The sequence below is a fragment of the Selaginella moellendorffii genome, unplaced genomic scaffold (assembly GCF_000143415.4).
Source record: "Selaginella moellendorffii unplaced genomic scaffold, v1.0 SELMOscaffold_19, whole genome shotgun sequence".
NCBI lineage: Eukaryota > Viridiplantae > Streptophyta > Lycopodiopsida > Selaginellales > Selaginellaceae > Selaginella > Selaginella moellendorffii.
In genome coordinates, this window is record NW_003314280.1 from 2035391 (window position 1) to 2048921 (window position 13531).

General features: G+C 43.5%; 1 protein-coding gene across 1 annotated transcript; it reads right to left on the reverse strand.

Moving 5' to 3' along the window:
* Positions 1-4883: 4883 nt before the first annotated feature.
* Positions 4884-7730, reverse strand: LOC112347133 (homeotic protein female sterile-like). The gene is made up of 2 exons (XM_024677484.1): positions 5774-7730; positions 4884-5383 (listed from the first exon to the last, which is right to left on the reverse strand). Exons 1-2 carry the CDS (start codon positions 6945-6947, stop codon positions 4995-4997), a joined length of 1563 nt encoding a protein of 520 aa, XP_024533252.1. The 5' UTR covers positions 6948-7730; the 3' UTR covers positions 4884-4994.
* Between the last annotated feature and the right edge of the window lie 5801 nt (positions 7731-13531).

The window sequence follows — 13531 nt, forward strand, 5'->3', positions numbered from 1 at the left end:
ATATATATATATATATATATATATATAAACATGGTCTACCATCTATGATCACATTAATATCTTGATTGTGAGTTACTAGTGGCCTCTATCCACCGTTCTAAACCACAAAAATCAAGTTAGGCAGCCCACCCAAGAAATTCAATGAGATAATAGACACCTAATGTGGATCTAGTGCAAGCTGTGCTTAGTGCTATAGTCAAAACAATCCCATTTTTTATCCATTAGCCAATTCTTCCTTCTCCACGATATTATGCTTTATATCAAATTGCCTAACAAAGCACATGAAGAATTTATATATGGCATTGATGTATACAAAACCATGTAATTCCCCAACAAGGCATATGAAGAATTCATATGTGGTGTTGATGTATACAAAACTATCTAATTGCCCATGCTAAACCATGTTTTTCATGAACAGGCAAAATTTCTACCAAAACAATTAAGCAAACATTAAAGTATTTCCACAATTTATTAAAAGAAGTCATGAAGAGCTCAAAAGAGAAAAGTTTTACTTTTTCCTTAAGCAAATTTCTAAGTTATACTTAGAATATACTTATATATTCTGGGATATTCTACCATCTAACAATTACTTGTATTTATAATTTATAAACTTTTCTAAATACTTTCTACTATATAATAGTTGATAAGAAATAATATTAATATTTTATTATAAAATATAAACATGTTTGAAATCATAAACATTCATTTGATGAATTGGGATTAATAAAGAGTACAACACATGAATAACATTTCTATTAAGAAAATCAAGTGATTTCTGCATACAACGTGCAAAAAATTATTAACTAACACACCATGGATATTAAGTTTCATAAACTAAAAACACAAAACCAAAAATATTAATTATTCACCAATTAAAATTCTCATTTTTAGCAATAGAAACTGTCTATGCTTCTTGAGTGATAGAAAATGGAAAGCCTGAACAATCATTCTTGTAATATTTTTGGTAAACATATTTATCATAGTCTATAAAATTTAATTTTTGAGTTTTATCCAAAATCTAGAGTGTTTAATAATAAAAGTGATTCAATTGCATTCAAAATTTTCTCTTTATATGTATTGATACAATGTTAAGTGTTCTATAACTTATATATCCTAGAATTTCATAAACAATTATGCATATATTCCTTTCTCTCTCTTAACACTTTATTGAATATAAAGTAAATTTATTAATCTGTAAAATTCTCAACCTAGAATAACTATTTGGCAAAAATATATTTTATAATTGGTACTAATGAGCAGTTATAGCACCCGCTAATCTCTAAATAAATTATACTAAAACTTTGAGGTTTAAGCAAAATCAATTAAAAATATAATCTTAACATGAATCATTTGATACTGTTGTGCTAAATGAAGAGTATGAATGTAATATAATTACTAAAAAATATTATCATAGTCATCACCAAGTTTGTACACCTATTTAAACAATATAATATAATCCTTTAAATAAATAATAAATTTTTAATTTTTACTTATAAGTAAAATATAAATAGATTAATAAATTATTTTAGCATAAAACTTATACTGTAATTTATAAACTGGCAAGAAACTCAAATTTTAAATTTTAAAATAAAGTAAAATAAGACTGTTATTTGAAAAAGAAAATAATAGAATGGAGAATCTCAAACATAACAATTTTTATTTTAAATTAATCAATTTGAACACATATTGAGAAAAATTATTTACTTGCTACAATAATTATTAATAAAGTTCCATAGGAGTATAATCCAATCAAGGAAGTTATTGCAAATGATCTAGCTGCCATTGATACTAGAGGAAGGCAAGTAGTTGGTCATGTACTTCTTTGCCATATACAAATTATAATATAAATTCAAAAAAAAATTCTTAAAGGAACATGAAATATTTTGGATTCAAAGGTGTAGCGCACTTTATCTCTCTCTCCTTAAGCCAATTGAAAAAGGGGCAATTGCTTAATGAGAGAACCCTTAGTAGTGGCTATTTTATCCTTATTTATCCCCCAAGGTTCTAAGGATCCACAGTGACAATATATCCAAATCTCATCCTATGATCACATGCACTACACTTATCCCCCCTTTTAGAGATGTTAATGTCCTCATCGACTATTGACTAACAACACCCCCCATTCAAAGATATCAATGTCCTCATTAATTATTGACTAACAACCCTTACTGAGCCAAGGGGAACCAACACCTCCATCCCATTCAGAGATATCAATGTCCTTATTGATTATTAGCTAACAACCCTTACTGAGCCAAGGGGAACTAGCACCTCCATTTATCCCCAAGGTTCCAAGGATCCATAGTGACAGTATATCCAAATCTCATCCCATGATCACATACATTACACTCGCCCCCCCCTTCAAAGATGTTAATGTCCTCATTGACTATTGACTAACAACCCCTACTGAGCCAAGGGGAATCAACACCTTTATCCCCTTCAAAGATGTCAATATCCTTATTGACTATTGACTAATAACCCCTACTAAGCCAAGGGGAACTAACACCTTCATTTCCACACTAAATCTACCAATCCTTCCATTGTGTAGACTAACTATTCCATGTGAGTCAACTAGTCATCCACCCGTACTACAGTCCTACGATAACAACCCCTACTGAGCCAAGGGGAACTAGCACCTCCATCCCCTTCAAAGATGTCAATGTCCTTATTGACTATTGACTAACAACCCCTATTAAGCCAAGGGGACATTGTGTAGACTAGTTATTCCATGTGAGGCAACTAATCATCCACCCATACTACAATCCCACGGTAACAACCCCTACTGAGCCAAGGGGAATCAACACCTCCATCCCCTTCAAAGATGTCAATGTCTTCATTGACTATTGACTAATAACCCCTATTGAGCCAAGGGGAACTAGTCATCCACCCGTATCACAGTTTTATGGTGAATACTGAGCCAAGAGGACATTATGTAAATTAACTATTCCATGTGAGCAACTAATCATCCACCCGTACTGCAATCCCATGGTAACAACCCCTATTGAGCCAAGGGGAACTAACACCTCCATCCCTTTCAAAGGCAGCTAATCATCCACCCATACCGCAGTCCCACGATAATAACCCTTACTGAGCCAAGGGGAACCAACACGTCCATCCCCTTTAGAGATGTTAATGTCCTCATTCACTATTGAGGGACGGTAACAACCCCTACTGACGGTCCCACGGTGGATACAAATCCTTCCATTGTGTAGATTAGCTATTCCACCCGTATTGCAGTCCCCCTACTAAGCCAAGGGGAACTAATTATCTACCTGTACTGCAGTCCTACGATGAATACCAATCCTTCCATTGTGTAGACTAGCTATTCCACCCGTATTGCAGTCCTCCTATTGAGCCAAGGGGAACTAATCATCCACCCGTACTGTAGTCTCACGATGGATACCAATCCTTCCATTGTATAAACTAGTTATTCCACCTGTATTGCAGTCCCACAGTGGATACCAATCCAGACTAGCTATTCCATGGGAATGAACCCATGCCATTTGCTCCGATATCAATTGTAGTGCACCTTATTTCTCTCCTCTTAAGTTAACTAAAAAAGGGGCAATTGCTTAATAAGAGAGCTTTTAGTGACTATTTTATCCCTATTTATCCCCAAGGTTCCAAGGATCCATGGTGACAGTATATCTAAATCTCATCCCATAATCACATGCGCTACAAAAGGTAATAATTGTTGAAATTTTTGAAAAGTATTTTTGAAAAATATATATTGTGAGGTCCAAGTGTACAGCTACAATGCTGTATACTAATATTAGTGTAGTGAGATTTTAGTAGCCAGACCATTCGCTCTTATATATAAACTAGGGTTTTTGGGCTAATTGATATGCACATTTTTATATTCCACTTCCATATTCTATGCACTCATAGTATTATCTAAATTAGAAATATCTATAAACACAATATGAATTTAGAAATGAATTTCACATTAAAGATAGTATATACTAATCAATTTAGTTTATAAACATATCTTATAAATTAGAAAGGATAAGTTGGAAAAAGGGAAAATCCTTCACAGTTTTAATGATTTGCATGTGTAAGAGGTTACTCCTTTAGATTTAAAAACTAGAAAATACAATGGGTTTAGAAGTAGAAATTCCACAAATTTCTAATAATTGCCTCTTATTATATGATCATGTGATTTTTCTTTTGAATCCATCCAATGATTTATTAGAAAATATTCTTGATAAAATATTACAAATATATTTTACTAGAATAGTTTTATCTATAATATAATCAAACTATCTTCTTGCATAAAAATATTTGAGTGACATTTTAAGTTTACGAATAATCAAATCGACTACCAAAGCCACGACAATTGCAAACGCTTCTAAACACTTCTCCCACATATAGTTCCAAGCCAAACCCAGAAATCCAAGCAGGTAAGAGCATTCAAAGCTTTTGAAAAGCTGTGAAGGAAACCATCTGCTGAAAACTCTGGTGACAATGGCCTGGAACATATTCGAGGTAGCATTTTGTACCTGCGACGAGGCAACACTTGGGCTTGGACGGCTCGGCCCAGCGCTACTTGTGGTAGCACGAACGCTGCTTCCTTTGAGCTTGAGGAAGCTCTTCCAGCAGCTGATCCGAGCGGAATAGTCCACCCTCCTCCAAATCCCAGCACCATGACTCGCAGGTCCGCCATGAGGGGCCGGGCCAAGAAGCATGAAAATTCTCAGGTGGAGTAGCACTCCCTTCACCTTGGCTGTGACTGTCGCCTTGGCACGCATCTCATCGTCTCGCTTGCCCCACCACAGGAAGCGCCGCCTCGCCCTACCTTTGAAGCTCCACGAGAGGCCGCAACCCAGCGACCGGAACGAGAGACGCATCCTGTGAAGAGCAGCCATAGCCAAAGGCGGACGTGGCAGTTTACCGTTGAAAACAATCCGACGTGTCAAGCACACATGGCTTGGTTCTCATTGCGAGATGAATCTTTACACGCTCTCGCCACGAGCAACAATTCTAGGACAAATAAATTGTCACTCTACCTCTCTACTAGAGCTTTGGTGGAAGTGGTGACTGTGGCTCTGGCTTGATGACCCTCCTCCATGAAACATTGGATCCAGCTGCAAGAGCTGCGGAGGGGTGGGCGATCCTCCAGTTGCTGTTGCTCCTCCTCCCACGGTAGCAGCGGCAGCAGCAGCACCACCACCACCTTGCTGGAGATCACCCAGGCTGGTCGTGTCGCCACTGATGCTTCCACCAGCATCAACGCCGTGATCTTGCAACACTCCCTTAAAGATCCGGCCCCCTATTCGGACCACTGCCTGATACGCAAACTCGTCCTCCCCACCGTCCTCCACGCTCGTCACCTTGACGCACTTAAAAACCGCCTGGGCTCTCACCTCCGAGGGCAAGCTGCCTGCATCTGTCGCAAACAAATGCAAAGCTGAGTACGGATTATATGTTCAGTTCATTCATTCATGAATTCATGAATTCAGAGAGCAATCTTATGCAAGCTTTTCAGTTCGGCAGCTGCTCTCAGCTGCATGGAGCATTCAATTGCCCGGAACTTAAGGTGCTTTTGGTGACAGACAAACCTGACTAGTTGGCTGCAGTAACACTTTGGTTTCTCTTTTTCCCCTTGTACTCTGATTGCTGAGAGCAAACAAGAGGCAAGGTCCTTCAGAGATTCCTCACGCTCTTAGGCCACGCCTGCCTATATGCATCCCTAGGTTACAATGCCGTCGTGAATGATGCATGCACTGCCCAGGAAAAAGCAAGCAAATGGCAGTCGCTTCGAGAAGAAATAGCGTACCTTGCGGCTGCCTGGCGTCACTGTGAGGGGAATTGGAGGTGTTGGTGGTGGTGGGGGTGACGGCGGTAATATCCTCGTCTAAGATCATGACCTGCTCGGCCGAGGATTGTTGGTGTTGCAGCTGAAGCTGTTGCTGCTGCATGGCAATGACTCGGTTCCGCTTGGATTTGGGACGGGGCTGGCCCGATGCGACGGCTGCAGCCTCGGCGAGCTGCCGCTCTCGTCGCTTGGCAGCCGGGACCCAGGTGCTCCTAACGTGTGTGGAGCACTCAAAACCTCGGCTCTTGCAGCAAGTCCGGCACCTCTGGTACACGCAATCCTTCTTGGCCTGGTTGCCGCATTCCTTACAGGTGCTGCTCCCGCCGGCGCTGGCCGTGCTGGAGCTGCTTGCCAGCAAATTGTGCTGCTGTTGCTGCCCAGCTTGTTGAAGCTGCTGGTGGAGCTGATGATGCTGCTGCTCGTGCTGGAGAATCGGCTGCAAGCCCGATCTGTGGAGCTGAGCAACAACAGTGGGAGAGTCTGGCCTTTGGTGATGAATATTCTGCTGTTGTTGATGATGCTGTACATGCTGTTGCTGCTGCTGCTGAGCGTGTTGCTGCTGCTGCAGCTGAAGCTGGTGCAGTTGATGAAATTGCGCCAGCTGCTGGTGGTGGTGGTCGGGCCATGAACGCTGCTGGGGTGCTAAGAGGTTCATACCTCGCACGTTCATATCCAGGGTGTTGGGTTCGTCGGATCTGCTTGCCTGCGGCTGCGGCCTCGCCATATGCTTGGGAATTACGAGACCCGCCGTCTCTTGCTCTTGCCTTGCCGGCGAATCGCGCAAGCCATATGCCACTGGACCTGAGCTGAAATGCGGAGGCACCCCTCCTGCAGAGCGAGCTGCCCCAGGCCAGAAGAATCCCCCTTCCAGCACGTGTTGCTGCTGCTGCGGATGTGCCGGTGGCTGCCTCGAGCTGGGGATCGACTCGTAAGGCAATCTGTTAAGCTGGTAGAATTGGTCGTGTTGATCTCTACTAATCGCCATAGCCACGGGCAGTCGGCTGCCCATGTACGAGACGAAGGTGGGGGGAGCAGCCCGACCTTGTTGCTCTTCCAGGTCCAGAGACAAGGATTGCTGCGGTTGCGGTTGCGGCTGTGGCTGCTGCTCCGAGGATGATCGCCTGCTTGCAGACATGCCGACGGGTTGATGATGCCCAGCAGCGCAGGGCGTCGAGGAAGAGGGATCCCTGCCGACGATCAGGAAGGGGTCCTTGTGTGAGGACGACGAGGACGACGACGAAGACGACGGCCCAGCAGGCGCTCCTGCAGCACTGAAATGCTGCTGAGCTCCAAAAATGAATGGGAGGGCCGCTCCATCGCTGCGTTGGGTGGCCGTGAAGAGGTAAGCTCCATGGAAGCGATTGTCGAGAGCGCGTCTCCAGCTTTCGTCGCCTTCACCTCCTTCTCCTCCTCCTCCCTCTGCCGATGAAGTCCCAATTTCGTCCCGTGGTAGCCTTTCTTACATGTATGAATCTTGCTACAAGCTAGCTTTTGCTATATAGCTTCGCGCGCTGCTGGCTCGGAATGACTCCCCGTGTTGCCATGGACACAGCTCCTCCATTTCTCGTCCATCTCTCCGCCGTACAGCCCACGGGCACGAGATTATAGACGTCCGAGGCAAATCCATGAATCCGTTTGCTCTATTCCTGTGCTAGATCGATGCAAATCTGGTGTCGCGTTTTGGATTTCGTTAGAAAACTTAAGAAGATATGTTAGTCCAGAAATTTTTCCAGCGAATTTGATCAGTCGATGGTGGGAGTCGTCACGCTAGACGCGGAACAAGAATCGCTCGCCTAGATCTCTACCTACGCTAGAACATTGCAGCCATAGCTATTCTACCACAATGAACTCTACAGTAAAACGGAGGAACGAACAAACGAATGTAGGCATCCATGCCTCTCTTTGCCATACGACCGTGTATGGGGGGGGTCCTGTCTACGTGGCTTACATGATTGGATGTGAAATGGATGTGTTGAATGAATGCTTTGGCTGGGATCCAGTGTTTATACGTTTCTTTTACCTTTGTTTTCCTCTCTTTCAATGCTCGAATTGACTGAAGGATTACATGGACTCGAGTCAAGAAAGGCGGTCTGTCTGTATATAGAAATTTAAGAGCAGCTTAGAGGGTGTCTAATGATCCGACCACATTGGAATCTTATGCCTTGTTTATCAAAAGTTTGGTCGCTGCAAGCAAAGGCTGGTTTTTTCCACGTTTTGTTTAGAGAGGCCAGAGTCTTCCACGCTCCACAAGTACGTTATGAGAGGGTCTACATGCACCAACTTCTTTTCTTCCAATGTTCCAAGGAAGGCGACGACTGTTTCTCTCAATCGATTCATTCAATTCTTTCTCTCGTATCGTTTAGATTGAAATAAGAGTTGTAAAATTCCGGGGTGGGCTCCCGGCCCATATGCGCCGACCACATTGTCGTTACCTGGTGATGGATCAACCGCACTTACCAAACTGCCTAAGCTAGCAGTGTGCTCGCATTTAGAGGCCTGATCAAAGGAGCGGGAGGTATTAGCTTTTGGCCAGCTCTTCTTGATGCTTTCAGAGAAGAAACCAAACACACCAAGGCAAAGCGAAAGTAGACCACGATATCAAGGAAAACGATGTGCCAATATTGTTTGATTTCAAAGCAGAGAACTGTTTATAGCAACGTTGGAACATGCTCCTTTCAAAGAAGCTTCCATATTCGATACATACAGAGATAGATGATCTATACAGATGAGGAGACTCGTCCTTGTCCGCCTTACATTACAGCACATCCAGATCGGATGAGAAAACAAACAACAAAAATCAGGTTGTTAAGTTGCACTCCAGCTATAGTTTTTTCTTCTGATATAAAACAACCCAGGGATAATCTCTCTCAATCACTTGCCAGAATGACCCTTGTGCCGAATTGTGTCATGGACCACACCACACCAAATGATTCTTTGAGCATGAAATGCTGTGGGAGAGAAGGAAGAGAAAACAAAAAAGTCTTGGAATCACACAGCCTTCAGGTTGGAGGGGACCAGCAACGGGACAAGGCGAAAACAAAGGTGGTGGAGGTTCGGCGGAAAAGTGTTAGAGCTGCGTTGCCCTTTGCATCAAGTGCAATCCAATCCTCTCTCCTTGAATCCCCCCGGACCACTAGAACAAGTCTCGATTCACGAGAGCAGCGCAAGGACGGCGCAACTTGGGTGTGTAAATTAGTCGACTGAGTGGAGGTCCTCGGCGCCACGTACGGTTTTGTGTTTGTGTCAGCTTTGGCTTGCTTCCATGCATTGGCGATCATGCATGCCCATGCATAATGCATGGCTGGATCGGATCAATCGCTTTTGTCATCCAATTAATCCGCCAGATTTGCTCTTCCAAATCCCGGACTTGATCATTACTGACCATATCAATCATCAAAACACATGCTCCATAGAGTCCCTCGTCCCCCGTTGCGCTGAGTTAGTTCATCGCTTTGCGTTTCCAGAGTCCGTGTGGCTTTGCTAAAACCCTCCGGAGGAGCTCTTACGCTCTGTTTCATCACCAGTTCATGATTCGCTTGCAATCGCAGCAAGTTCAGGCTTTTGTGGCATGCGTTTGTTCCCATCCCAGTGTAGATTTTCGATACAAAGCAGACCTCCCAACTTTTTACATATGACTATTTAAATTGTGTGTGTGTGAGTCTGTGTCTCAATCTGATCAGATCAGAGCTGAGCCTGGCAGCAGCCAGTGCTGGAGCCTGGACACTGGTATGCTGCTGCTGATCAAGAAAGAAAATTCATTCTTTCAGAGGCACTGTTTTTGTTGCTGGCTGCTCTCGACTTACTGGGGCATATTTTCTCAATGGATCCTCCCCCGCAGTAAGGACGATCAAATCATGACATGCGCGCATTTATGACGCATGAACAGTGATTCAACGTATGGATGGAAGCAAGGACACGGCAAAATGTCCACAGAGATACGGTAACCGGTAACAAGTGTTCAACAACGTATATAACACCCTGAGACGCAATAAGATTTGCTTTTGCAAGAGAGATGAGAGGCATAAGGTCTAAGTCGCTTTCCCTCGAAGAGTTAGCAGACCGGACAATTTACAAAACTGGGATCCTCTCCTCTCGTGTAACTTCCTTGAATTTGTGGTGTGCAAGGGTGTTAGTTGGCTGTCTCTGTTACGGTACTATACTTTCCTATTGACACTACGGAAGGACTTGTCATATCTCCTCCCCGCTGGAAGTTTCATCAATGTATTCAAGTGATTTCTATCAAGGTTATACAAGATCATCGGATGATCATGGGTTTTTGAAAGAAGAAGAAGGAAAAAGATTTTATGGTCACCGTGGCGTACTTTGTAAGCGTTCAAGATATCCTCCAAAAAGAACGATCCTTTATGTCATGTCCAACTTGGCTACATGTATATACTGCATGAATCTAAGGAGCTCTTTGGCTCATAATTCAGACCAGCAACCACAGCCAGCGACAGAGTCAGCCGGCAACAGCAACACACACGAGTATATGGCCTGTAAATTTCCTGTCAGGAAGGAAAACACAAAAACAAAAAATCAAAAAAATAAAAATAAAAATAAAAAAGATGGGGAGACAATGACAATCCCGCATCAGTCGGTATATAATCTCATGTTTTTCTTTCTTCTTACTTTCTAAAGAAGAGCCATGCCAGGCCAGCCTTTTGAGCCAGGGGAAGAAATATACACTGTGTCTCTCTTTTTTAATGTAACTCGATCCTGCCTGCTACTTTTGTTTTGGAGTGCAGTCAGTGAGGAGAGGCTCTGTCTTTTCATACATCAGTGTTGTAGTGCTACAGACAACAGCGCCAAGTGGATCGAGATATATATGTTGGTGTTGTTAAGCTTGGAGCGCCTTTGTGGCGGTCGTATAATATACCACCACTATACTATACTATATTGGTCGTGCTATACTGACATACTCCAGCCAAGAAGAGCTGACTTCTCCCCCGATCTTTTGTTTCGTGGTGGTGTTGGTGTTGTTGTTGTTGCTCAAATTGGTTCTTAAGGATCTGGTTCTTATTGTTGTTGTGTAATGCCACTGTCGATATCATGCTGAGAACTTAAAGGAACTCCACTCTCCTCCCATTGTTTTTACTGTTTAGACTTTCTTCTTTGCTTGTCAGACACAGGCAGAGACGCACCATACATTACTTGGAATAAAAATGCAAGAAAAAGGAGAAAAAGTTTTTCACGGTGCTGTTGTGTCGTTGTCCGGTTTGCTCTCGAGATTCCTATTTCCTTTTGTGCAGTCTTCTGCTGAATTGCAATCGGAGGTAATGCTGTCATCACCTTCACAGCTTTGAGTAAGTAGCCATTGTAAATAACATATAGCTTTCACTGCAGGGACAAGCTTCCAAGAACAAAATGCCTACATCACTGGAACATAGAGTTGACCTCTTCCATGTACTAATAATAATAATACCATGACGAGCATTTTGTCTTTGAGAATTTGTCTTTGAGTAATGGTGCTGCATGCAAGTATGCATATTCACCAAGGCGGTCACGCTCTTGCTGCGAAATCTAATCAAGCTCATGTTGTCTTGAGAAAATATTGAAACTTCGTCTACTCTTGGGGGGAATTCATGCGGCATATACTCTATACGTATGGTCTCACACGTTCATGCCTCAACCCAAAGATCATGACGGGTGACGGTGGATGCTAGTGAGGAGCATTATAAAACTTCAGGTTGCCAGAGAAGCAGTAAAGTTTGAAGATAAGGGCGTTACTTGTCCACAGTTTGGGGCAAGTAGAGTTCTAGAAAGAAATCGAAAGAAAGATGAAAATGCTATTTGACGATGATCTTTAAGGACAAGTGTCGGAAGTGCCAAATGAATTGCGTTTCTGCTGGGAATTGCAGATGCAATAGCGGGGTCCTGAATCTCGGCCGCCACTCACCAAGGACAAAGATTTCGGCACTCCCCAAGGTCCACGAGGGGGATCGGGCAGTGGACTTACAAGAGCGCTCCAAGATCCACGGTATCACTTCCGCAGGTGTGTCGCCCTTGATGCCCACGGTAAGGACGTCGAAGTTTGCGAGCGGGATCAAAACGGTGGGCATGAATTTCGATCTGCCGTACTTCTAAGGCAAGGTCATAATTTTGGAGGTGGTGCTTTTTTCCTCCGGTGTAAACTTAGCTTTTAAAAGGTAAATCCTTAATCTGCTATTTTTTCTTCAGGCCATGGAGAAGGAGTTGAACGCGCCTGTGCTTTGTGCTGCATGGGCCAAAAACGGGCATATAATCTGCGGTGGTGGAGGTGGCAATCGACACATTGGAGCCGCCAACTTTCTTGTTGTCTTGAACTTTGACGCTGATTCCCTGCGCCTCAGTGATCCGGTTAGTTTTTGTACACAAATACTCCGTAATTGATCTCTTGGTTTCTGTCTAGCTCTATACGTTTGACACGGACGATGAAGTTCCCAACATTTTGGCCGTCCATCCCAACGGAACCGACTTTATGTGCTCCTTCATTGCTAACCGAAGGCAGACCGATTTTTCACGATTATATGTTGTGGTCCTACTGATCTTGTACAGACACGATGGAAAATTGGAGATTTTGAGGCTCTTTTGTGACGAAGAGGAAGGGAAGCGTATAGAAATTGCTGCTGATAGGGAACAACTTCAAGCTTTGAAACATGTCAACGAGCAGTCCGCCTTGAAATTTAGTCGGGATGGGAGCTTTCTCGCAATGGGTGGAAAGGTACCACTTTGCCATCTTTCCTTTCTTGTTTCCAATTGAAGCTGGTTAGAACGGGCATCTGCAAGTCTTCGAATGGCCTTTGCTAAAGCTTGTTCTTGACAAGCCGCACAAGGCAGACAAAGGGATAAGCGATCTGGATTTCAGGCAAGCAGTTTGATCATCAACTTTCGATTAAGTTTTCTCTGTTTTCTAAAATGTTAGCTCGGATAACTCTTGTCTGGCGGTGACGGTTGATGGGCGAGCTTGCGAGCTATGGGATCTCACAAAGAGGTCCCAAATAAGCACGATTCCTCTTCCTGGAGCAACGTTTGGCCGCTTCTCTCTAGCCGATACAAACCTTCTCCATTTGGTAGCCCAAGGCAAGTTTTTTTCTCTTTCCATCCGTCTCTTTTCATGTCAATGATCTAACTTCCAGGTCAAATCATCACCTGGAACACCGTAACGTCTAAGCGTGTCCGAGGGGCCAGAACTTGGGGTGGCAATTCGGCCATTGCTGAGATGCAAAACGGATGCTTGGCAGTGTAAGCTTTCCGTCACCCTTTAAATTCCATGGTTACTTACAGCAATGCTTGCGCAGTGGAAGGCCTTCAGGAGCAGTGACGCTTCTAACAGAAGACTTGCAAGGTTTCTGGCAATACAGACCCCATAAGAAGCTCGTGTCTTCCGTACAGTTCTCGAGTGACGATAGGTAGCTACGACTGTTTGAGATATAAACTCACTCTGATCTTTGTTCTTGTTCCTAGATTTTTGCTCTCGGCTAGCAAAGACCACACTGTAAGAATCACTCCTAATGACAGAGGTTGGTTTCACATTGCTTGAATTCTTTGAATTGCAGTTGTCTGAGATACGTGATCTTGTTTGTCTATAGGAATGGTGCCCGACCTTCTAGCTGCAATATTCGCGATTGCAGCCACCGCGGGTATCGGGGCGCTTTGCGTGTACTTACACCAATAAGAGAGTATATTCCGGTCCGAGGATATTCCCGGCGTGATGCTTGTTAGGGTACACGTGGCCAAAAG